General features: G+C 37.0%; 1 protein-coding gene across 3 annotated transcripts in view; it reads right to left on the bottom strand.

The window, feature by feature from the left end:
- The window catches only part of MEF2C (myocyte enhancer factor 2C), a 137,679-nt gene that overhangs the window by 47,611 nt on the left and 62,448 nt on the right, over positions 1–27,620 (bottom strand). For all 3 annotated transcript variants that reach the window (XM_054397745.1, XM_054397746.1, XM_054397742.1), the window contains exon 4: positions 16,883–17,086. In XM_054397745.1, the coding sequence (XP_054253720.1) occupies positions 16,883–17,086 (204 nt within the window). The remainder of the gene's footprint in view (positions 1–16,882; positions 17,087–27,620) is intronic.

Genomic DNA, 27,620 nt, shown 5'->3' with positions numbered 1-27,620 from the left:
TCCAAGGGTGCACAAGCACCAAATCCTGCCATTCTGGAGGCCTGGACACATTACAGACCAAATCTGAAACTATTATGCTGAGAGATGAAACAATAGCATTTCCTATTGACAATACTGTGTTTTCCCAAATCAAACTCATTTACTTCTTCCATTGTCTTGGCTAACTTCTAAGCCTTTTTCAGTGATCAGCCTGCTGTGACAGTAGCGAGACCTCTTTCCTGAGTTTTGCAGAATATTTAAAATGCAGTAGGACAATCTATGGGGAACGTAGAGAGTGTTACATGAAATAATAAGAGAATATTTCAGGCTCTCTAACATTTATTTTATGTTTGAATACGGAAATTCAGCTTCAAGAAAAAAAAATCAGAAGCTGAGTGTGCTAAAGAAATCAGAGACTGCAACAAGACTGACGAAATTAACCCAAAATCCACATGGCTTTGCCTCTTTCAATTGGTGTATTAAAACAAAATACCTGGCAAAGAGATCATGACTGATGTCAGTGGACCTGGGCTTTTAACATGGTACTTACCCTAGCAAAAAGGACCAGCAATGTCCTACCTATGCAAGATTTCAGTGATAATCGGTATTGCTACAAGATCCTTTCCATGAAGAGGTCAGTGGGCATATAAAGAATGAATATATATAAGAATTTCTCCAGTTCAGAAGTGCACAATTTTGTTCCAATACCTACAAAGAAATTCACAGTCCTAAGGTTTGCCTGTAGTTTTGCTACGAGGCAAAACTTTCCAGCAAAGTGCAGCAAAGCTCACTTACATCGATTCCAAATTTTGGCAGGATTCCTGTTTCTGCCTGGAGTATGCTAGATCACAAGACCCCAGAATAAAATTGCAGTAGCAGGAATGGGTGAGTCCTTCTTTTATTCCTGTCACTCAATTGGTCATGGAGATCAGTAGGAAGCAGACTTAACTGCAGAATGTTTAGTCAGCTCTTTTGCTCCATCATTCTCCATGAAGGAGGAGGTGGAATTAAGAACATTTCTCTCAAGAAAAAGACTGTATAGAAGGAGTAGGAGGATTTCTCAGACGCCCTAATAGGAAGGGAATGAAAAATTTAATCTGTGGGAGAGACAAGAGAGGTTTCTATAACTCTTGGGGATCCAGTGTTACACCTCAAGTCCAAGATCAGAAATATCTTACTTCTGTCCTGGCTACAGCTGTGAATCCCTCATGAGCATTACTATCAGCCTACTAAACAAAGTCCTTACTACTAATGCAGATGAATTCAGAATTGCCAAATCTAGTTATCTACAGAGAAGCCTAACAGTTCAAGGGTTCTGATAGTGAAGCCACATAGGCAGAAGCCCCTTTACCTGCTAGCACTTGAAAGCTGTAAATGAAGACATATCTGAGGCAGAGAAATGAGAGTACACCTCTATAAGCATCCTTTAGAACAGAAGCATATTTTAAAGTGATAGAGTAGGAAAATGGTCCACAAGGAGTTGTCCCCCTTAGCCACATTGCTTTGAGCTTACACTCAGACTGTAAAGAGCAATCCACACCCTGCTGCAATTCCCTTGCTGAGAGGAAGAGCCTTATGACAGGAAAGAGCTGCGGAATAGGTCCAATTTAGGGATTTAGGGACATAGAAAGCTCGATTTGGCAATCTTACTTACTATTTAGGCACCTGACTTCCAGAGTGGAATTCACAGTGTGTTAGCATCTGAAGCTTCCTATGCAGGACAGTGGAAGAATTCGCTACTACAGAAGAAGATGCAAATCTAGCAGTATGTGATGAAGTTGAGAGTGACCCAGAGCAAGCAAAAGGGGTTTTAGAAATCCTACCCTTCATCAGAAGTTTTGTAGCTTACCCAGGGGTGCAGAGACACCTTTGCTCAGCTTCCCATGTTCTATGAAGTTATAGCTAGGTTAAACCTCTGCACTTTCCTGTAGTATTTTGGTTTTGTCCATTACCAAATGAAACTTTTATCAGGTCAGAGAAACAAAACTCAGAGCTTTGTGGCTTGTTACAGCATTTTTGTGAGGGAAGAGCGTGACGAAATCTGATTTCTGTTCCAGAGCTCGTGTTTGCACTTAACGTTGAATAACGTCTCAACAAAACGCAGAAAGAATCCTTTAAGAAAGGAATTAAACTGAAGTCTCTGTCCCTTTAATAACACAAACCCACCAGCAATATTTTCTGAATCTCTTTTTTTGATAAGTTTGATCATATACTTGCTCATTGCATCAGGAATTGCCTGCCAGGGGTATTTTGTTCATGGAGGACTGAGAGTTCCTGGAACTTTTGCAATTGACAATGGGAAAACATTCTCCATTATAGCTCAGACTGGGTTAATACTGGCCCCTTGGAATCTTCAAGATCAAACAGTAAGATCCCTTGCAAAATTCATGTGCCTCTGGATGAGGCTTTTGGATCAACGACTTAAGTTGCCATATCTTAAAGTTTATGTTTAGTCACTTCTGTGAAACACTTTCAGATATAGGATGGAAAATACTGAGGATAATGATGAATTTTTATTCATGAGTTAAACAATGCATGTGGGTTGTGAGAAAATTTACATCTGAGAAGGCAAGCCTCTTTTCACATAGGTTACAAAAATACAGTTTAAATGCTAAGGCACACACTGGTAACTGCTGGAGATAAAAGTGTAAAGCTTCCATTTTACTGATGGATGTTTCAACACACTAGAAGTTTGTAATAACCAAGCCTTGGATTATAAGAATGAAAGGAAAAATTATGTGTTTTTATGTTGTTCATGTTATAGCCATGATTCTATTGTAGTAAGCTAAATATACTTTAAACACTATACACTCCATTAGGAACTGCTTTCTTGTCAAGATTTTGATCTCCTTTGAATCAATCTATAGCAGCTGTGTGTTGTTTAAAGTACTCTTATTGACTCTTCTATAATTTGCTTTCTTTGAACAGCCTGTGTGCTGTAACATTTGATCAAAGACATAAACGTATACTTTAACAACCCTAAGTAAAGTGCATGCACATTTTTACAACTCTGCACTGCAAAATGTAATTATAGTTGTCTATAGATCACACAGGATGATACAAATAAATGGGTCTGAGATTCTTTTTAGTGCAAGCCCATTCGATACATCACAGATTTTTTCCTTCAACACTACCGTCTATCATGCAAAAATATTAATGATCTGTGTTTAGAACACAGATGATGCCACTTCTTTTAACAGAATTTTTTACTCCTCCATTAACTGGTAACCATATATAAAAACATTCATAGAAAAGTAAGGAAAACACAACAATCTAAAGCTGTGCATTTATAAATTACTGCATAAAGAAAATGTTGATTGAACCTGTATTTTAAAGGCCATTTTTCTTTTTTTCTTTCTTTTTTTTTTTTTTTTTTTTTTTAATCCAAAGAACAATGGCAATTTAAGATTTATCTACATTCAACAGTTCTGGACTATGAACATTAATTCACAGCTGACCGCCAGACTTGTGATTATTAAAAATGTAGAACAATAAAGCATATGTGTTTGAGGTTTTATAGCCCTGCAAGCTTGGTGACATACATTAATTTCAGCTGTCTGCTACATAAACAAACACACAGAGGCCTCCCTGAATTCAGGGCAAATGGAGTCTAATCAATATGAACTACATAATATATAAAGGATGGATGCAAATTTTATAGTACACAAATAAATAATTAATTTATACCTTCTTACTGTAACAAGGAAGAAAAGTCAGCATATTCTGAAGTTTAACAGAACTTTTGCCAGCACTATGAAAACTGTGGAAAGGAGTCTCGAGAACAGACGGTGTTATGTGTGTGCAGCCCAGGGAAGCAGAGATATGGAGATATTTTGCTCATCCGAAAGAGAAGGCTAAGGTGCTCTGACTTGAACAGAGCATTTAAAACCCCAGATCCTTAGCAGGTGAAGCAGGCAAAAAGCCAGGATGAGAGTTACTTTTAGTATCCCCATCCACTCTGGTGATGGAGTTCCTTTTGCCTCTGCTATTCAGGGAACAGGATTCACTTACTGCCATGCTTTGTGGTGTGGAAAGGAAGTGGATGTTTTTTAATTTCTCTATGTAGATATGGCACTTTTGGGGACATGGTTTAGTGGATATGACGGTGTTGTGTTTAAGGTTCGACTTGATTTTAGAGGTCTTTTTCAATCTTATGGTTCTATAGATGCTATTCATGGTAATAAACCAATTAGATCCAAATTCCGCCACCTTTACGGGCACTGGAACTGCTTCAGGAATAAAGCATTAATTCTGCAGACATTTGCTGGAGCATGCAAATTTCTTCTTGTAGACGGTTTCACTGTCTGAAACAAGACTTCTGTCAACCTTTGAAGAAGACCTATTCTAGTAATGCTTACCCCAAAGGATGACAGAATCTGTAGAAATCAGTGCCTCTGCAAGAAACCGTAACCAGACAGTTTCAAAGTTAGTCAGAAGGCTCCCACTGACCACTTTAAGCTTTAAATCAGGGGATTTAATTAGACTTGAATGGCAGGCTTTACATATCACAGTTTTTTGGCTCTTGATAGTGTAGGGCTCTTTTTACATCTATGAGTAGGGTCTAAGGGTCCACATCTGGAAACACTTACACACTAAAAAAACTTTGCTCACGTGTAGGCATATGAAAAACTGTGCATCACTTGCTGATTTTGCTAGAAACCTGGAGCTGCCTGATCTTCAACTCTGGCTTGACAAAGAGCTGTTGACAGCTCATGGGAGCCCAGTAAAACAAAGAGTCTTAGGGGAAAAGAGCACAAGGAAGGTCAGTCATTTGCACTAAAGACAGTTGTGAGGTAAGAGAATAGGCTTTATTTTCACTTGTGATTATTACTACTGTGTATGAATCCAGGTAAATAACCACATTTTGTATTTACCTTGCAAAACAGGGATGTCTCAATGATGCAGATGAAAAATGGGTTTGCTCACAAAAGCCTTTGTGTCTGGAACATAGTTATAAGTAGTTCACTATCTAGGTTGAAAATGGTAATGCAGAGTAGTGTGTCCTATTTTTCCATGCTTGTAGTGAAGATACAATACGGGAATTCAGCCCTGGTAATTACTAATACACCACACAGACACAATTACACCCTGTGTACTGCATAAAGGAATCACTTGTGGTCTGCCTCCATTACAAAGAGCAGTAGGGGGCCAACACGCAAGAAGACAAAATGCTTTACAAGGAGGAAGGAGACCAGAAGAGTCGATGTACCCAAATACAAGGACCTTGATTCTTTTTGGAGTGATTTAAGTCCCTTTCCATCAATTATCGTCCTTTGTCTCCAGAGTCTTATCACAAGCAGCATTACAGGAACTGAACAAAACAATACTCAGGCTCAAATAACCCTGTGAACTGTGCTGACATTTCCACACCCTGTTGCTGTGTTTGACCAGGTTACTCAGATTTAAAAAAAAAAAAAAAAAAAAAAGAAAAACAAAAAAACCCTCTACACAGAACAACAACAAACATTCCTGTTTTAAATAACATGCTCAGCCCTTCCTGGTGTCTTTTCTGTCTAGCAATTCTGATACCTTGTGCTGCAATACCACAATGGTGATGTGATATAAAAACTTCTGAAGCACAAAACAAGATTGACTTTCTCTGACAGCTTTTCAGATTAAAAGTTCCTGCTTTGTGGGGTTCTCAATAGGTTCATTTTTAAGCTAAATAGATACTTAGATCTTGCTCCTTGCCATTCTCATCTCCTTTACCCTCTAAGTGAAATTTCAGTTTCAGGTAAATGAAGAATTACGAACAAAAAACTTATATATATATATATATATATATATGCAGAATTGCTCTGCAGCTAAAGTTTGATTTTTCAGTGAAATAAATCGTCTGCCTGCTCATTCACTTTTACTTCTCAGAATCAGAGTAATAAATTTTGCTTTCTTATTGTTATGTGAAGTTTTGAGGGCACAATTTAAAGTATGAAATCAATGAAAAGCATCTATTTTTTCATTCATTCACACTGGATATGTGACATTTCATGGTAATTCTTGACAGAACATTGCGGTCATTGCTCATCTGAAAATAAATTAAAAAACATGTGGAAAGTCAAAAAAAAAAAAAAAGAGAAAAAGAAAAAGAAAAAGAAAAGGGAAAAGAAAAAAAAGACCTTAGGAAAGTCAGCTATTTTTGACAGTAAATTAGCTTCTGTGAAACAAAGACTTGTCTTTCAGAAAGTATTTACCATCTATGAGGAAAAAAAAAATATCCTTGGGCTAAAATGTTTATTGGCACCTAGGAGTCTGAAGAGAGCAAGTCAGGCCTGTGGTTTTTTGAGGGCACTTTATCATCTCCTGCATTCTCAAAGGGATCTGTGAATGAATAGGGCTGGATTACTCAGCCTTCTCTTCCACGCCTATTCCTCTCCATTTTCCTTGGCAAGACTGAGAGCCAGGCTATTTTTAGCTAGTCGGTTTTCTATTTTTAGACAAATATCAGTTAAGAGACATTGTTAGGAAAAATTTTAAAAAAGGAAAAACACAAAGGGGGGAGGGGATGAGGCTTCCCATCTCATATTGTGAAGGAAGCCCTTCAACCTGTAACTCCAGGCGTTTCAGCTGCTTCCAATCTTGGAAAAATAAAGAAAATTCAGAGTTCAGGGATTTAAAAATAAACCTAGCCTCTGGCAAACAGACCAAAATACAACAAGCTGTTACTATGTGAAACAGTGACTACAAAAACAAAGAACATTCTCCAATGACTAGATTGGGATAAAACTTTGGAGCTATTAAGTTATAAGAATGTTACACAGACATGAAAGATTTTTCCAGCTTCTCAGCCAGATATATCATGTTCTGGAGAAAGAAACAGTGCTCTGTGGAACAGACCTTGCTCTAAGAAATATAGATTTAAGCTCCCAGTTTGACAAAGAAAAGAACTATGAACAGAGTTTGAAACACAGATATTCTGCACATATCTTTCACCTTGGTCATCATAGTATTTTTACAACTATACAACCAAAACACTGCCTATTATTTTTTAAATTATTATTATTTTTAAGATCAAAAGAATATAAGAAAAATAGCATGAGGGCATGACCAATAGTAAGAAATGCTCCTCGATAAGTAAAAAAGAGGTCACTCAAATGAGAAGCTCACTCAAAATGTACTCCAAAGTAGTTTTTGCTCTATCCTGTGCTTCAAAGTAACTAACTTTGCATCCATTTTAGTTCTCTCTGTCCCTATTCTCTTCCAGATATGGCAAAGCAAGCTATTATATTAGCTGCTTCACTTTTGAGATATATTAGGATTAAAAACTGTGTTTAATTTTAACCAAATCCTTGTCGCAAATAAATCACAGAGGAAACATTTTTATTTTTGTTTGAGAGAAAGTTAAACAAACCCACTCATTTTGCAACTTTCCCTTTGCTGCATTTTTCACATATTGGACTAATTTGAGTTATATTAGAAAAAGGAAAAAAGTCAGCATTTGACCCTTTTTCTTCTTTAGGCTGAAAAGCATCAAGAGTCTATCACTTATTAGATGCACAGCAAGAAGATGCTGTCATTACCAAGGAGAGCTTAATGGCCTGTGAATGAAAAAATAAAAAGTCAAAAATCTCATGTGGATAAATTGAGAAAAAGAGTAACTTACTTTTGGATGTAGTAAAGGGACTAATTTGGAGAGTCCCACGGACTGGAACAGCAGTCCCATTGGGGGACTACATTGGACAGACCAGAATTGTCTTCTATAATTTTCCAGCTTTGAAATTTTTCTTGTGGTCTTGTAATAGGTAATATTTACATAAAGCCCAAACTGATGGAATAATAAAATTAGGTAAGATGATCAGTTTTTGTTTGAAAAACAAAACCAAGATGTGTTTCTAAATTATTTGCTTGAAAAAATGAAATTCAGATTGATAAAGTTGAGGGGTTTTTTAGTATTTCTGAGAATGTGCTATTTTCACCTCGAAGACCTCTTTTTTGTACTAACCATGGTTAGGGAAAACACAGAAAAAAACTCACATGAGGATATTAGGTTACAAACACATTTTCCAAAGGCTCGAAACTCAAAAAAGCAAACAAAGACCAAAGGAATATTACAAAAATGCTGAAGATCTTGAAGTCAGTCCCATGATTTTGTCACACATGAGGTTAGCAATAATGGTTTGGCTCATATTTACTAAAAATGAAACAAGAAGTAAGCATTTAAAAAGCCTAAATCATCACCCAAAGGAAATTCTTTGGTCGGTTGACCCTGTCCAATCATCTCATGGCCTGTGGAAACTGGTTAACAGTAGCTGTTTTTTTAACAAGCTGGTCTTCAACCATTGTCAAAGGAAATCAATAATGCTATCCCCATTTTACAAATAGGGAAACTGAAGCTTTAGGAGGAAATGTGACTTGTCCAAGGTCACTCAACAGTATTTGGCAACGCTAATAATAAAATCTGAGCCTCATGAGTCCTAGTCCAGGGCAGTATCCAATAGACTGTACTGTCTTTAGATCACCCTGAATAACCTTTCTTACATACAGGCTTACTTTCTATAATGTCCCAGATCTTCAGCCCATGGTATCTGAAATAATTCCCCTGATTTCAAGAGCTGAGGAGCTTGAAGTGTATTTCACAGCTTGTTTATATGCAGTATTATATTGACAAGAGAAGAAAATACACTTATTGCATTAAACAAGATACAACAGTTGCCTTACTTTTCCTAAAAAGAGCACATCTGGAGAGTTATATGGGCTTATTTACTACAAATATACAGATCAGAGTCTTAATTGATATGAAGAGTCTTTCAGAATCTAATTAACCTCCCAGCTAGTCATTAGCTCTGTGACCTTTAGAAATAATTGACAGAAGGAATGGTTTTCCCTCTTCATCTCATTCAGAACTTCCACACCAAGTGACTAATCCTACATGTGCTATAGGACTCACAGCACACCTGTCAGAACTGATGGGGTAACATGCGGTAGGTTCATCAGCAAAAAAGGACTGTGGCATTCTTCTGTTGCATTCTTCTCAGTCAGGCACAATATACTACCCACCTAGTGTGTCACATGCATACAGGTTCTGCTGCCTGACTGCCATCTTCATCAACTCCAATCTCCCAATGTGCTAAAGCTGTACTAAGTTTTAAGTCTCAAGTACATCAAGCCTGTATGAGATTTAGTAGTATTTATTTTCTGTTGCTGGGTCATAATAAAAACAACTTAATTTTCATTTCAAGCTAGTTCTTCTACAGAACTGTGAAAATATTCATTGCTATTTATCATTAGCTACATGTTTGCAAATTTATTTATTTTTTTTCTTTTTAGAGTAAAATGCTTTTTGAAGATGTAATAACACACACACACAAAGTTCTGAATTCCACCAGCCTGCAGGACTTCGTATTACCTTTCCTCCTTACATCTTAACGTTAAGGTCTATCAAGAGTGGTCAAACATAAGGGATGTGTAATCTGCAGGGAAAATTTTACATGTCCACAAGCTCACTCCTTTCTATGTTTGGAAATGATGCAAATGGCACTCATCTCTCTTGCTACGTTCACTTCTTTCTCCCTCACTAAATACCGGAGTCCACCAAGGAAGGGAAAATGCTCTACGGATGGTCAATTCATGATGAGTTACAAGAGCAACAAAGATGTATGACTTTGTGCAAAACAAGTTAAGACTAGATTGTGATTATCTAGGAAAGAATATATAATTTGCACATCATTTAAAAATTGGTTGTATGACTGAAAAACAGAAATGCTTTTATTCCCCATGGCCAACCAGCAAACCCTGAGATAATTCAAGTCTTCTAGACCAGCTCAGTTTAATTCTTGATGAAGTTCTTCGGTATTACTAAAAGCAAGAGTTCACCCAATGTGAGTTTCTCCCCAAAGGAGAGGGAGTGTTAAGTGTACTGGAAAAGCAATGCCTAACAGGCAAACTGAAGGAGCAGCTGGTGAGACAGGAAACACAGGAGAGCACAACAGAGTAACAATCTCAGGGGCAAGAATATAGAAAAAGAAGTATGTTGTGGAGTGCAATTGGCAAGAGATTAAGAAGGATGAAACTGGATGAAGGATGAGTTGAAGATGAGGAGACCCTCAGAAGTGGTGAAAAGACAGTCCTTTGTACATTTTTTTGATGGAAATGATTGATCTATCTTATATGTAGAATCATGTCACTGTACCACAATCATCTTATTTTGCTACCTATTCTTACTGTGCCTTGTCTGACCTAGGGCTGCAAATACTCTGGAGTAGGACCTGTTGTGCAAAAGTGAGTTGAGAGGTGGGTGAAAGGACACAGTATGCAAAAGACCCCCACAGAGTAAGAGAATGTGTAAGTGAGAAGACAAACCAGGATAAGGCTTTATTGAAACAGAAAAATGTGACAGTGTATTGCAGAAGCTGACATCTTCCTATATGTAACAGTCTATGTTGAAGATCCTGAACTCCTTCTAAGTGTTAAAAAAATAAAAGAAAAAAAGAGTAGTTGAAACCAGATGCCAGTAAAGGATAAAGCCAAAGGCAGATTGCAAGACAGATATTTCAGAAGAGCAAAAAGACACTGAGGTCATGGAAGAGTTTCTTGCAAGACAAGAGGCAGCTGCAATGATCAGACAAATGTGTGTTCATGCATGTAAAGCAGCAGTTTTAAGTAATGAATTTTACAACATTCAGGGAAGATTTGGTGGGTGATCAGCATTGATAACACAGAAATTCGGTTAGCAAAAAGAAAAATGGAGGAAGTTTGTTTTGTTCCTCTTTTTTTCTCTAACAGTGATTAGTGATATGGCAGAGGGGAACTGAGTAGATGGATGTTATGTTGGCCAGAACACAGAAGATATGCTTAATGGCATAAATTTGAAAGGACTAACCCAGTAGGAGAAACAGAGTTAAAGGCAGTGACCACTGAATCATCAGAGGAAGATAAGCTAGTTGGAGAAAGAGGGACAATAAGAGCAGCAGGGTCAAAGAAATTGATGGATTGTACTCTTAAAAAGAGCTGAAAGATGAAGCGGTTAGTGATTTGTGGAGGAATGATTTATGTGCACACAGAGCAAGGATCAGCGTATTAGACTCAGTATCTCAGAAAGAGAATCAAAACCAGGACTCAGTAAAAATTCACTAGAGGTCTGCTGAAGCTGAGACAGTAGCTGATGCACTGACATGAAAGATGTGACGAGGAAGAAGGGACAGAGAGAAAGAAAACAGGCAGGAAGTTTCACCTTAAATCAGCAAAGGCTTGATGACTTGGCTGAAGAACCACAGCAGACTTCTGCAATATGCTTAGGGTTGTAACTGCAGTCGCAGCCAAGACGCAAAACATTTCCCTGTATTCTTACCCTGAATTATGTCCTCTGCAATCTAAGGGTGATGTCCTCTCTGTGCTCCTAAGCAGTGGGCTTAGAGTGCTTTGGCACTGGATTCTCATTCCTCACAGTAGTGTGGCAGTGAAATATCACTGAACTAAGTGATGCTACATCCACTTCTGTTTTACTGAAACAGGGAGAGGATTTGGCCTCATTTTAAATAAATGTATAAAATGCATAATGCACGTACTTCTCTGATGTAAGATTCTGACATTTACTCTTCCCCATTTCCTCACTGCCATAAGAAATCTATAGCCTAACCCTGAGCAACTGTGCTGATAATGTTAAACAACAATCTCATAAGGTAAGTTTTGTTCTGATAGAGTGGGTAGAAACTGGGTGTATTGACAAACTTCAAAGTGTAGATTGGAACTCTAGTTGTAAAAATACTATTTTTGTAGCAGAGACTGTTTACCAAATGCCACAGGATTTTGCAATGAGGGAAAACATAATCCCATTTTAAGGCAAAGAATTACAAATCCTCTACTAATTATGTAACAGGATTTTAAATGATAGTTGCTGAATATATTGTTGTTGATATTTACATACAGCACATGGAAGCTAGCATAAAGATGAAATTAATATTTTTAAATTTTTTTTCTTAGTGTCAGAGGAACCCTGAAGAGGTTCTGCTATTCTTTAAAATAAGTTACTATATCCAGCAACCAACACTCACTTTTTAACTGAAGCAAAACTGAATGAATGGCTGTGGTGTGAGTGGTTTGGCGGGTGAAGACATAAAGGCTTCAGTTTTAAGGATCCAGTTAACTCTAAACAGAAGTCTCAGAATGAACGTTTTTTTCCCCCCAGAAGTAGTAGATACAGTAAAACCTCAACACAAATTTTTGTTAAGACTCACAGTAATTGTCACTCTTGCTTAAAATGGGTAAATTTGAGTGCTGATGCAAATATTTTCTCCTTCATGAGTGACTTTTAGTTACCACTGTATGTTATATTTACTGATTAATGACTGAAACATGTTCATCTAGCAGATAAATTTATGATCTAAAGAACTCAGGTATAAAAATTGTATGTTAATCAACTCCATTTTGAACGAGGCAACTGGAAAAGACCACCTAAATTATATTTATTACATGCAAATACAGTCACTATGCATGGAAAGAGAGCACAAGCTATTTGTTTAAATCATTAAACTAAAAGAGCTCAAAGAATCACAGAACTTTACAGTTCTTTTAATGTTAACTATGCCATTGTACATCATGGCAGATGTAATCAGGTCCTATACCTATAAGTTAGGCAGGAGCAAATTGCTTTATTTGCAGTAATGCAAGTATTAAAAGCAAAGTAAAATAAATTTTCTACTCAAAAAAGCAGCATAATGTTTGTTAGATACATGCCACATGGTGCCTTCTGATACCTCAAGTAACAAATTATGGCCTGGAGACTCATTCCTTCAGAAATGCAAAAATATAATTAATCCCAGTAATTAAAGTGAAAACATCTCCTTAATAAAATTAACAGCATTAGCCAGACCTACATGAAAATTCATGTAATTTTTCCATTTGAATAGCAGCAGTTTAACTTAAAAGTAATTAACTACATATTAGAGACCTACTCTTTTGAGTTTCTTTAAATAGAGAGTGCTCAAGGAAGTTAGACCATGTTCTAATAACTGATTAACACAGTTTTACTACAATAAAAAAGTAGCTAAACAGTTAACATTATGCTGGATGTGAACAGAAATTGGATTCTAAATTAAAGACCTTTATATGGTTGACAGTTATATTTCAAATTTTCATAAGTCTACCTAAAAAAGTTTTCTTTCTGTGCAGAAATTTGTGAGCACAGCTATGCCATTTTCTTCTGCTGAAATATAGTTATTGAACAGTCATTTAGTTGAAAATTATCAGATTTAATAATACTGTCTGATTCTCAGCTGCTGTTGATTGCTCTGGAAGAACAAGATTAAAAACTTGTAAGTGTGAAATCTAGCTGTCTGAAAGCAAAAAAAAAAATGGACTCCTTACAAGGAAAATATGTGTAATGTAGTCAGTTTAACTGATCAATTTAAATATTTAAAAGTGTGGCAGATTTATATTCTGCACCTAAAAATACATCCCAACTACGCTAAGAGTGAAGCCATTTCTCATACTGCATACTTTCATGGGCTCTGCTCCTCTATCACAGTTACAGTGATGTTAATTACCAAGTAAAGGCATGATAATATGAAACCCTTATTCAAAGCCTGTACCCTGCACAGGTACTCCTTTGATCCTGGAATGGAGCTGGCATTGGTGTGGCTCGAGTACTTTGCATTCCAGGCAGAATGCTTTAAAACGTAACATTAAACCAACCAGGTGACTGAAATCAGAGCTGACAGAATACATCAGAACACTATAAACAAGATCCTTGTTTGGCCTTTACTGCCCATTGTTAAGTTACTCAGTTTAAATCATCTTTATTTTAATTACCTACTTTTATTTGGCTCCTTATAGAGGAGTGAAAAGAGATGCCCACCGAATTTTGAGTATAGACAGAAAATTACACATGTACGAAACTGCCTATCAGCCTGTCCAAACTGGCCCATGATTTTTGAAGGATAAGGACTTTGCTCATCCAAAGAGTGCTTTTCCTGAAAATCTCAAATCAAAATAGATGCAAAATCAAACTTTACATTTTCACTCAGGTTTCTTGAAAAACCATAGTTCTCATTATCAAAAGTATTCATTCATTGTGAAGCAATAGATCGCTAACTACTGGCTTACTCACCTATTCCCACAAGAAATCCTGCAGGAAGAAGTAAAGATATCACAGGAAACTTTTCCTGCTAAGAATATTCTGGCTTCTTGCCACTAAAAGAGGACAGAGTATTATTTTGGGGACAGAATTTAAATTCTGCTGGACAGGACATGAGCTTACCAGAGCTAGGTGACAGGAAAGGCTTCATGTCTCCAGAAGGGATTTGAAGTAAGAGAGGAAAATAGATGATGGAGAGGAGGAAGAAATTATGCACTGTCCTCTTAGTCTTAACTCACATAAATTTTTGTTCTGCTGTCAGAACCTCATCCTCTCCTAATGGGAGAGAAAATCTGTTGGGAAGTCAGGAGGGAAACAAATCCGTATCAACCTATATGCTGACGTAAGGATAGACAGAAAAATGATATATGTATTCCTGGGTTGCAGTCTTTGCCAATCTATGGTGGGGTGACTGTGACAGCCTGTAACAAGTGTAATGATGTTTATTATCTCATATTTTTTTTCTACATCAAAAACACTTTCTATGTCATTCACACACTTACTTTCTTCCACTGATAGGCTCAAATACATGACTAATCCTGATGGAGATTCCAAAATCACTAAAGTCTCTTTTGAGACAACAGCCAGATAATTTAAAAAAATCTGAAGCAAACCCCTTGAAAAAGATCTGAAGTATGCTATGCCTATAGGCCAAGGTATTCAGCAGACTTTCAAAAAGCCTTTGACACTGTTCCCCACAGGAATTCTCATGGACAAAGTGGCACAGGCTCTGCTGGATAAAGCACTGGCTGAGTGAACAGGCCCAGAGAGTGGTGGTCAGTGGAGTTAAATCCAGATGATGGCCAGTCAGAAGTGGTGTTCCCCAGGGCTCAGTGTTGGGACCACTTCTGTTTAACATCTTTATTGATGACCTTGATGAAGACATAGAGTGTGTCATCAGCGAGTTTGCAGATGACACCAAGTTAGGTGGGGTGTTGTTCTGCACCAGGGTAGGGAGGCCCTACAGAGGGACTTGGATAGATTGGATCCATAGCCAGTGTTAACAGGATGAGCTTCAACAAGGCCAAATGCCAGGTCCTGCACTTGGGTCACAACAACCCCAAACAATGCTACAGGCTTGGGGCAGTGTGGCTGGAAAGCTGTCTGGCAGAAAGGGACCTCGGGGTTCTAATTGACAAGCAACTGAATATGAACCAGCAGTGTGCCCAAGTGGCCAAGAAAGCCAATGACATCCTGGCTTGGATCAGAAATGCTGTGCCCAGCAGGAGTAGGGAGGTGATTGTCCCCTGGTACTCAGCTCTGGTGAGGCCACACCTCAAGTATTGTGTCCAATTCTGAGCACCTGAATACAGGAGAGATGTGGAGGTGCTGGAGCCAGTGCAGAGGAGGGCAAGGAAGCTGTGAAGGGCCTGGAGAATAAATTTTATGAAGAGTGACTGAAGGAGCTGGGGGTGGTTAGTTTGGAGAAGAGGAGGCTGAGGGGAGACCTCATTGCTGTCTACAACTACCTGAAAGGACATTGCAGAGAGGCTGGTGCTGGTCTCTTCTCCCAGGTAATTAGTGATAGAACAAGAGGGAATGGCCTCAAGCTGTGACTGGGTAGGTTTAGACTGGATGTGTAAAGAGTGGTCAGGCATTGGAATGTGCTGCCCAGGGAGGTGGTTGAGTCACTACCCCTGAATGTGTTTAAGGGATGTTTGGATGTGGTGCTTGGGCATACAGTTCAGTTTGAACCTTGTAGAGTAGGGTTATCGGTTGGACTTGGTGATCCTGAGGGTCTTTTACAACCTGAATGTTTCTGTGATTCTGTGACTTACAAATAAATTTTCACTGTTTAAAAGACAAGACATCATCCTTCCAATTCTTTTTAAAATGGCACCATTAGGTGATTAACCACTTAAGTGCTTTGAAAACAGGAGTAGCACAAGTCACTTTACTCTTTTTTTTTAGATATCACTCTGAGAATTTCACCAAAATCACTGAACGTTCCATTTGGTTTGCATAGTTTGAATCCTAATGTAAGTATGAAGTAAACTGACTTTTCTGCAAATATTAGAAGCCTAAAATTGAAAATCTTACATGTTAATTAATAATTTTCAGTAATTGTAAGTAAAACTTGCCCTATATAATTTAAAAAAAATTACATGGTTTCTCTAGCATTCTGACAGCATTGCATTGATGCTGTTATTATTATGTGATTATTTGATACGGTTATTACTACATTTTAATTGTGATTACTGTATTATGGTAACAGCATAACTGAAACATTTACTACCGTGCATCTAATAAGTAAACATATTACTAAACTTCTTTTCTCAGTAAATAATAAAAAAGCTAAATGAATCAGTGTAATGCCTTAAAGAAGTGATTCTAAAACTTTTTCTTCCATATCTTTAACAAGTTATGTTTTAGTTCATCCTGGATGGAGTGCACTATAATTTTTGGGTTGAGGAAACAAGGAACACAATGTTTTCCAGAAAGCATGTCACCAGGAGGGACCAGGAGACAAGGGGGAAATTGAGTTGGGAGGTAATGGTCAAGATGTATAGAGGACTAATGAGAGAAAGGGACAAAGCAGCACAGAAAGTTGGGTAACGGGGACCCAGTGATCACATCGCAGCAGTTTCTGATGACCTTCTGAGACTCAGTAAGAGAAAATTTAAAGCTCACAAAAGATATATTCCCTCCAGTCTCTGCTGAACCCTCCCACCCCTACACCAGCATTTTCTTGTCCCTGTTCTGCTTTCCTACTGCTAAGTCACCTCCAGGCTATGTTCTAAAATCCCTGAAAAAAATTGGCCAGACCTCTCACTTTAAGTACCTCCTTCTCAGAGCAAAGTGAAAAAAGAATCCTCACAGAACACAAAATCTTACCTCAACAATATCCGAATTCGTTCGACTCTCATGTGGCTCATTGTACTCGGTGTATTTCAGCAACACTTTGTCCATGTCAGTGCTGGCATACTGGAACAGTTTGTTGGTGCTGTTGAAGATGATCAGAGCAATCTCACAGTCACACAGAACACTCAGCTCATAAGCCTTCTTCATTAACCCAAATTTCCTCTTCGTAAATGTCACCTGGAAAAAACAGAAAATAAGGTCCACCAAAAATCCTAATCTGGTCTGAGCAGTCCTTTTTTTTTTTTTTAATACAATGTGTGACTGCTGTAATCTTTGAACTTTGTAAGTTCAGAAGGCAAATCCATATAGTTCCAAAATAGAATACATGTGTATGTGTTGCATGAAGAAATATACCTAATTCTCACTGCTCAAAACTCGAGGTACGGGTAGAGAGCATGGGACATTTTCATTAAGTAGTGCTATGAATTGATGACACTGCATCTTTCTCTCACAGTTTAATTCATACACTCTTTATATGGTATGCATTTTCTCAGCAATATTTAAAAACTGCATCTCAGATTTGTAGATGTAAACAGTTTTAACACATGCAGTCAGTTCTTATTTCTGTGATTGACTTTGATTCCATCCCACCCAACTTCCCCTACATTTTTAGTGAATTATTTCATACCAGATTTAAGTTGTCTAAAAGAGAGACATTGTTCATATAAACACAATCACAATAGTTCTGAAGAAATATCTAATGCTAAAAATGCAAACACTTATGTGAGAAATGAGAATTATAAAGCATGAATGAGGGAAAAACAGTGGCTGGCTGGCCAGAGGTCTTTTCTAAACACAGACGCAGGATATTTTATTCGGTTTCAAATTAGATGCTTAGAAATACCAAGTGGCATTTTTTACTACAAAGGACTTTGGGTCATGTTATATAGGTAAAAACAGAGATGCGCTTTTCAGTTCTCAGTAAGCCACCTAATGCCCTGACATGATGCAAAACCTAGGCAATATGAAAAATATTGTTACTGTCTACAAATCCATAATTTTCTACAGGGACTGTATTGACAGTGAAAGACCTGCACATCAAGTAAATTACTTTCTTCCCCTCCCTTTTCCCTTCTTCTTTGTGCTAGTTTACAAGTTCCAGTAAGACACATGACTCAGAATAAGAAACTACAATGAGCTGTTTAGGCTAATTTTATGGCTGAATTTTGCTCCTTCTTCTGTTTCTTCATATATGCAATTCTTATTAAGTGCATACAAGAACAATGATCTTATTTACATCATTTTCTTTAATAATTTTCAGTGATAGGTATTTTTTAAGATGAAAATACTGTTTTGCTAAGCCTATTATTGATCAAATTTAACATGCAGTCAAGGTATTTGATATATCAAGAACAGGAATGCAACCAAGCATATAGGTCTGCCTGACCCTGCACTTGTTACTACCATTACTTAATGGAAGCAACCATAAGCAGTCACACTTCTGCACTTTAATGCTGAGGCAAGAAGACTCTCTACATTGCTCATCTGGCTGCTGTCTTATCTTGTCTCACTCCTAATGCAAGTTAATGCTAACTGCAACCCCAGACTACCTCAAAATCCCAGCACATCAGGCTATGGAAAATGTGACCTTTAAGTATTACTAATCCCTATTTGCTAGTCCATCTCAGAAAGACGAGGCTCTGTGCCAATACTATGAACATCTATTCTCCCAAATGTATACTAAATGTTATTCCTCTTATTGTCATCTCACTCTCTTTAGCCTCTGTCAGCGTACTGTTAGGAAAAGACAGATCGCCACTAAATGCAATTATTCAAGCATTTAAAAAAAACACTCCCCACAGCAGTGATCTCAATTATGCATAATTGATAGCAAGTTCTTTCTAAATTTGCCTGTCTCCATAGCTTTTGATATTTGGAGTGAATAACGAGATAGGTAACAAAACTTCATTCATATTCTGAAAACAAAACCAAAACACCCTAGTTTTTCAAATACTCCTTTAATGGTGTCTCTGACTACAGAAAATTGCAATGCATTTGTTGAAACACATATATATTTAAAAGCATGCTTTAGAAAAAAGTTAAACATACAGAAAATAAAATGTACTAACTCAACATATTTTCCTGCATCTAAAATGCCTTTCAATCAGCTTTGTGACCACAGTGATGTAGGTGGAGTGTCTCTGTATAGTATGGTTTCTGTTGCACAGAAACCTCAGAATTCAGCATATTACAGCTTCTTACCATCAAAGTACACTCCAGTACAGAAATATCTTTAAAGCCACTGTTTGTGTTTACTGTTAGGTGCTCTTCAACATTTAGAATAACCACACAGCTGTGTTGCATAGCACATACTTATTTCATAATACTTATCACTGGAATGATACTGGTTAGAGTTCCTTTTTGTGGAAAGTAAAAAGAAAAAAACACAAAACAAAAAAACAGAAAAAACAGCAAATCATCTAGATCTTTTTCTTCTTTCTTTAAAATATATTAATTGCTCTGCTTGTGTTTTTTTTTTTTTAACCCCCAGATGCTTTTACAAAAGTTTATAGTAGGAGTGAATTTGTATTTTCAAATGTATAGCCAAAGTTCAGTAACTTCAGAAAAGATCAAGAATACTTCAAGGCATTTAAAAGGAAGCAATCTTTTTGCATGCTTTCTTCTATGTGGCTACATAAGGAAGATGAATAAATTTCTCTTCCATATGCTAAAATATTTTTGAAAGCAATATAAGTAGACAGCAGCTCTAATACCATTTCTGGTTCTCAATTTGTTAACCACTTATTATGTTAGCCATGATCACTGACACTAAAACCATCAAATTCATATTGTTTAAGGTAACAGCTAATATTGCAGAAGTTCTACTGAGTGGTGAAAAATAGCTTACATTATTTAAATTAGTCTTTTTTTGTTTATTTGTTTAGGTGGAAGACAGCTGGCAACTCTGTGTAACCACTGCTAATTCGTTGGTGCTTTTCAGTTAAATTTTCTCCTCTTTAGGAAATCATTTAAGTCCTTCTCTTTTTTTTTTTTTTTTGTTTTGTTTTGTTTGGTTGTTTTTTGGTTTTTTTTTGGTTGGTGTGTGTGATATATAATGTTTTATAGCATCAGTATAAGAACTGGGGAGAATGAAAGTAGAGTGGAGGGAGGAAGTAGAGCAGTTAAGAGGCCAGCATTCAACTGCCTTTAAAACCTTTGTCAGCATGTGTAAATGAAACTCAAGGCTTGAAACAGTGACACAATTTCTAAATACTGTTAGAAAGTGTTTTTATCCATAGTTTTATATGTATTGCAGTAAAAGCAGTGCGTGGAGAGTGCCACATTTACCTCTGAAACATACCAAAAAGTAACCTAATTCCATCTCTTTATATTTACTGAAAACCAGTCCTATAGTTATTTTACTCATTTAAAGGTTATTTTAAAGAATTCAGCAATGAAACTGCCCTCTTAACAGGAACGGTGGCACTCAAAAGGTAGGTTACTAAAACCTGCACCATTCTTGTATGTGAAGAAGTATAAATGCTGATGACTTTATAGAATGTGAACAAATCAGATGCTGCTTTCAAGTATTGGAAAAACTAAAAAAAAAAACCAACCCTCAAACAGTGAGGTAGCTTGCTTCCATCTTCTTTGATATAAATCAAGGTGAGCTTTTTATGCATTTTGGATGAAATTCTAACTAAAGGTGAAACCCACTGTATGCACTAAAGGAAAGGCATTGACAAAAGAGGATTGTTAAAAGGACGCTTTTCCACTTCAGCTGTCTCTTCTTCAATGCCATGGAAACATCTCTCAACTAGCTCTTCATGCATAAAGCTGCAAGAGTCTTCTGAGAGATAGTTCATGGACTAGTCATTGCAATGCCTGTAAGTGGGGCTGTAGATAGCCTGAATTCAAGCACGCCTATCACACACTGTGATGTGCTCCATTTAGAGGGCAATCTAGCCCAGAGCAGACTTTCTTGCTTAATTGATAGTAAGTAAAACTTAGAATAAATACATTCTTCTTGTAAATACATCAGTGGAGGAAGAGAATCAGCCATAAATACTCCTATTTAGTGAATACAGCCTTCAGGTAACTCTATTTCTCTTTGTCACAATGTAGTCTTAGTTTATTTCTGTACTTATTTTTTTGGTAGGAGTTGGTTTGGGATTATTTAATTTTATTTAATTTTGTTTTTAATTTAGGTCCTCCTAGTACTTTTTGTGAAATTTCACACAATTTGATAGGTTGTGCCATAACAGCACTCTGTATTTGTCACTAGCAGTCACAGCAGAGGTGCTAACATTTCATGTTTTCAAAGAAGCAGCCCTGTGGTCTTTCAAGTAATTCAGTCCAGCCAAGGGCAAAATGTCAGTGTTCCCTTACTTCTTCATATCCTGATGATAAAGATACATAGCTGCTGACATAGGAAAATGAGCAAAACAGGGAATTTGCACATAATCCTTCCCATTTACATTTCCTGCCATTAAACATGTATAAGTGACTAGTGAAAAATAGAGATGATCAATGCAAAGAAATGCCTGACAAAAACACTGCCTGGTCAAGAAATATTGCTCTGCTTGCCCTTATTTCATCTGCAAAGCCTACATGTCTGATGCAGAGATAGAGTGTGCATGGTATGTGACAAACAGGAAGTACTAGGTAGAAATCTGCCTAAATTCAAACATAACAAAGTCGCACTGGCCACATGCAAACAAAAGGGCTCTTGGCTGAAATACTGCTTCTTAGGGGCCCAGTCCTGTCATATGTGGAAACCCCAACTAACTACTGGAGAGGCAACAGCTCTTGCCGTGTTCTTTGTTCCTCTTCTATTTAATTTTCATTTAGATCTGAAGAGACCTTGAAGAGGTCTGCCCGCAACAATCTTTAGAGCAGCCCCCAGTGGGACTGGGAAGCAGCACCAGTGCAGGATTCGTTCCAGACAAACCTTCCTTTATGCAGTAGCTGGGCATGCCATATTAAATGAAAGACCCTTTAAAGAGCAGTGAAGGACCTTCAGCAGCCTGCTTCCATGTTCTTACAACCCTCCAGCGTAACTTGCAGGGATGAGACAGCAGTGATTTATGCTGGTAAAAGAGCTATTGTCCCAGAAAGCCTCAAGCGTATTGAGCTACAACTTGCTGAATAGTCCAGATAAAGAGGAGTTCTAAGCAGCATGCCCTGAAATTACAGCTATAACAAATAAATTGTTCATGATTAATCTGTGCAAAAAATAAAGTTTTGTACTTGTGTGCTGTGCCCTATTTTTAGTTATTTAGTACATACATAATAGATCAAATACTTAAAATAGTGATATTATTCAGCCTGCCCAAACCCAACACATGATGGAGGATCTCTCATAAAAATCTTCTCTTTGTAAGTCACGAGAGGAAGGGTGATTGGAAGATGTGTTAATTAACAGACTATAGCAATTGTGAAATTAGTAGGTTGGACAGTGTCAATATACCACACACTTTAACTTACAAATTAAGATTTAAAAGGTGATAGGAGTGTAAGAATAACAGTGGTTGATCTCTGATACTTTATTTCCTTTTGTTGAATCACAGAGCTAACATTAAGTTCATTATATACAGATGCATATATATTAGGTAAAAACCATGATTTCTATCAGAAACACAGTAGCTCATTCAATCCATAAGAAAGCTGGTGGTGTTTTTATTTTCTTTTTGGGGGGTTTTGTTTTGTTTGGTGTGGATGCTGCCCCCCCCCCCGTAGGCTATCACCAGTTCTGGCAGGTACAAATAGATGTTTAGGGTAAAAAAAACATGTTTACTAGTTCTGTGCTGCTAAAATGTTCATAAGGTAAAGGTCAAAGAATATTTCATTCCCTGCTGAGTAAATGGTCAGGAAGCACATTTGTCTGCATTTCCTGTCATAACAGGAAGAGTGTAACTTCTTCCTCTCCACAATGGCTTCAGTTCTGCTTCCCACCTCCAGCTCTTGTTCCCCAAGGGCTTTCCAAACCATTCCTTGCAAGACAGAAAGGTCTGAACCTGTCTGCACCGTTTTTCAGATCTTCTGTGTTGTCAGATGCCTCATTCACTACATCACTCTTTTACTTAGGCTTCTAGACCACACTTCAAATTATAAGTAATTTGACCTAAATATTTACGTTATGCTAATTCACTCTAAATTATGTTCAGAACATACATTTGTAATGTAGGCACACTTAACCTTAAATAGAATACGTTCCTGAAATTAACACTTCAGCTGGTCTCTTAAAACTTTTCTTCTCAGGTAGTCTGACATTATCTGGAAAGTGCTGCTAGAGTTGTACAGATCACTGCAGTTTAGGAATCATAAAAAACTTACTTCCAGAAACTTAACTTTACCTCTGAAAAAAAATAGGACAAAGATCTAACTATAAACCTACATGTCTTACTGTCCTAATGTCTTACTGCATGCAGTTTAATATAAGTAAGAGAAGGAACTCAAATACGTAAAAAAAAAATCATGTGATGTTTAAGATAAAGGTTCATTGAACAGAATTATGCTTAGCTGCATAGTTAAGCAGTTATGTTTTCATAGCAAAACATTTCCCTGCGGGTACAAAATAGCAAAATTTCAGACTGTGGATAAAATGAAGACACTCTATGGGGAAAGACTGACAGTATCAGGAAAACGGTGGAAAAAAATTCTCTAATTTGTGCTCACATTAGCACTAATATGCTCCTCTCTTTTTCTACAGAGGTGTTTCTGATTCATCTGATAATCTCTTACTTTTTCCTTTTAAACAGAGCTGAAACACAGATAAAAATAGATACATAAGGCTGAAATTAGTTTTGAAAGTAACAGCATTAGGTATCGAAGTCAGTAGAACAAATCTAGGTCTTCCTGCAAACGGTCATTTCCCTCCAGGATATTCTTTCCCTGCCCCATAACCTCAGTTTACTTATCTGCTGTAATTTATTCTATTGAGCTGATAACTGCAGTAAGTCTTGGTTTATAGCTTTACAGATTTTCTGGAACCAAAGAATGATAAGAAGTTTATGCATGACAAAAATTAAACAGGGTATGTTGCTGTTATACCCCATAGAATTACACAAACATGATGCTTTAAAAAGGGTGTGTTACTATTTAAGCATCTTAATATTGAAGTGTGCACTTCCTATGGTATTTAATTACACTTAAGGTCGCAGTAGCTCATAAAAAATTGTAAGAGATGTTTTAAACATCAAAATCATTACCTAAGCTCAGCTCAGTTTTGGCTGTGAGTCTGACAATACTGTGCTTCACAAACAGGGGAGGAAAAAAAAAGCAGAACTAATGAGCAAGATGATCTGAGGGACAAAAAATGGTGAACTGCCATATAAGACCTGCTATTTCTTAAGACTCTCTATAAAAACCAGTGGATTAAAAGAAAGAGGGTGTTCGAGACCAACTACTAGAATGTCATTGGGTCAATATGCCCTTTTTTCCTGGGTCAATGTACCTCTAGATTTAGCTCACAGACCATGGATTTAATGAGATATTTTGTAAGTGACCTTGTATAACAGTAATACAATATGATTTACGTCATTACACCTATTTATTTTAGGCCTGGGCAGCCCTGTCTGGACTGTTGCAGAGAGTTTCAGATGATCCCAGTCCACAGTGAACCACAAAAGGACCTCATTAAAAATAACAAAATATTCCAGACTGATGAAAAAGAAATGAAAAAAATACAAGGGCTTTTCTAAGTCGGGATGAATGTAATTTTTACTTTATATGTTGACCATAACAGAGCTAGATGACTTATTTATTTCAATTAAGAAAACATGAAAATAAAGTTCATCCATGTTTTTGCAAATTCCCTCTCTCTTTTTATGGGTACTATTGGTGGTGAGGATAACACCATGGATGCAGTCTACTCAAATGGGCTGTTGACAAGGCTACCACGATCTCAGGAGCCTGAGTAACACTACCAGATATTTGTTCCACATTTATGAAGACTTTATTATCCAGTGTCACAATAATAATGTCTCTGGTCACATTGGCTGCTAATGACAGGATCCTCTTGAGAGTTTTCATTTCCATTTACTATCACAATGGTAACTAAACTGCACAAATAAATACACATTTACTTTAGCCCTGACAGCCCTTACTCATGCTCCTTCTCCCTCCGGCTAAAGGCAGAGCGAAAGGGAATTTTTGAGAAGGGCTTTTTTGAAACTTTCAGAACCAAAGAAATTTTTTTGATGGCTCACAGAATATTCAAACATCCTTGACACCTTTGTCACCACACAGTAGCTGTGTGGGCCAGGATAACACAGCCAACTGGCAGCCCACATGAAACAATATTAAATTGATGGCTCCTCCTAGTTAAAAGGCTGAATGCTGTGCTCACTCAAGTCAATGATAGAGTTCTTATGCAGTCCAGGGTACAAGGCCAGGGCCTCTAATGTCTAGGTTGCAGTAGTTTTCCTTTAATTTACCCCAAACATCAACGTTTCAAATAGTTTTTGGAAAAAACACAGGTCATATCCCCATATTCCACATTTCTGAGGGATTTGCAGCCAGGCATCTGACTGGGTAGTTTCAGCTCACGCTGATTGCCAGTATGTTCACTAAAGGACACAAATCCAACAAACTAGAAGAAATCCTGCTCAGGTTTCTTTTGTCCTTCCCAATCTACTCATGCAAGGACTTTGGACAGCAGGGAGTCTTCAACTGTAGCAGACAGCAGCGTGGAGGAAAAAAGCTGTTGGTTAAAATGGTTAAAATAAGCAGCGAATAAGGCCACTGTCCCAGAAAAGCAGGGACAGAAATCACCTTCCACAAGCCTTGTAACAACTTGAAACCTTTTGCAAAAGTTCTGTTTTGCAGACAGATTCACCCTTACACTGGGAGAGGGCAGAAGAGAACTACTGCTTGGTCTTCTTGTTTGATATGTGTTGCATCTATTTTTCAATGCATGTGCTGTCCTGCAGAGAATTTACATGCCTGGAAACAGCTGAGCATGCACTACCCATGTATATCATATTCCCATCCAACATGCCTTGTACTGTGAAACCACACTGAGTTTGAAAAATAAGCAACAATAAGGCAGTTTCAAGACAATAGCTGTTCTCTCAAACATATTTTGGTGAGGAAGTTAGAAGGAAAAGAAAACAATCTCCATCCATATCATGGCACACAGAATTACAAATATGCTTTGTGGAAACATATTTCAGATAATATCTTAATTTTATTAATAAAAAACTTTTTAAATGTTGGGGTTTTTTCTTCCTATCAATACAATTGTTTAATCTTTTCTGTGAATTCAAATGTTTATTAATATAGGAGTATAAGCCAGTTACTACTTTAAGATTACTGGAAGTGGTGTGAGTTAGAAACAAACAAACCAATGCAGCTTCACTGAAGCAGCAATAGGCTCATGGAATACGTTGTATTTCAAGAAACAGTAAGGCTTGTGAAAGAATACTTCTAGTACAAATAGTTAAAAGATCAGCTACTTAAATGTTTAACAAATGGTTAAAAGTTCAACCAGTGATCAGTCAACTCACACATATGTCGCTACAACTGAAAAGCCTGATCCTATAGTCTAAATGAAATCAATGGAAACCTTTTCACTGGCTTCACTAAGCTTTAAATCAAGGTACTACATTCAAAGGTGATAAAGCCAGTACAAACATTTTCTAAATTATGATTTCATGTATTAGTAGAAATAGAGAAGTAGAATCAGGCTAATTATACTATGTGGAGGGTAAACCAATGTAAATCTATCCCTTCAGCCTCACAGTGAGTAAACAACATGATGGACATTATCAAATGCTAGCAAGATAAACACTTTCTGTTCTGGCACTAGGGTTGTTAGTGTTTTAGAGTTATAGTTTTATTAATAATTATTGATTCTGAAAGCGGGTGCTGGAAGTCTTGAGACTCTACTGTGAATAATTTAAAAGACTGTCTTCACTTTGTAAAGGAAGTTTAGCCTCTTGAAAGGTATCTCTTGGGCAAAACTGGGGATTAATTTCCCCAAAATTCTTGTGTTTACAGAGTAAGCAAGTGGACACTGAAGCTACTTGACAAACTAAGGTACTAATGGCAAAATTTTGTATTATCATTTACAAAAGAACTCAGGTTTATGTCAAAGAGAAACCATGGTTCTGAACAACTACTGTCGTAATGTGTGATGATAAATTTGGTTCCATATTTCAACTCCATTTTAAATTCCAGCTATAAAACAATTAAAATAAATATGGTGATGGCTTTGTATTGGTATAATTATTGTTTCTTGGATTGGCCCACAGCCATAGGCAACTTTAAAGGAAAACATAAACATTCGATATGGTATCCACCATAAATGTAATTTTTTTGCTTTTCTGTGTGATTTTCTGTCATGGAGACCACAAGTGACTACTAACACTACAAAACATGAAAATTATTAGAAAGCATATTTAAAGATTATAATTTGTTGTAATGCCTAGGCTGAATTTTTCATGGCTTTATAAAATCCTTGAATGCTAACAGTTTCTTTAAAAACAACCTGAATATATGAAGAAATTTATAGATAAAATTATTAGAACAAACATATTAACAGTAAATCCGTATCAAGTTCTTAAAAAACAGCTACTGAAGATTACTTCTGAATTGCAGCCCCATCTATGAAGGGCTTTAATCAGAGTGTTATATAATTTTACAGAGAGATTCTCCCATGTGTGAATCTCCAGTTTCAACAAAACATCCATCCATTTACATTAAGCGTAAACAGCAGAAGCTTTTAACTTATTTTAATGTGCCAATTGTTGAATTTTAGTTTTCTGGA

The sequence above is a fragment of the Indicator indicator genome, chromosome Z, assembly GCF_027791375.1.
Source record: "Indicator indicator isolate 239-I01 chromosome Z, UM_Iind_1.1, whole genome shotgun sequence".
In the NCBI taxonomy this organism is placed as follows: Eukaryota; Metazoa; Chordata; class Aves; order Piciformes; family Indicatoridae; genus Indicator; species Indicator indicator.
The sequence above is the reverse complement of the archived record's forward strand: the minus strand, read 5'-3'. Positions and strand labels throughout refer to the sequence as shown.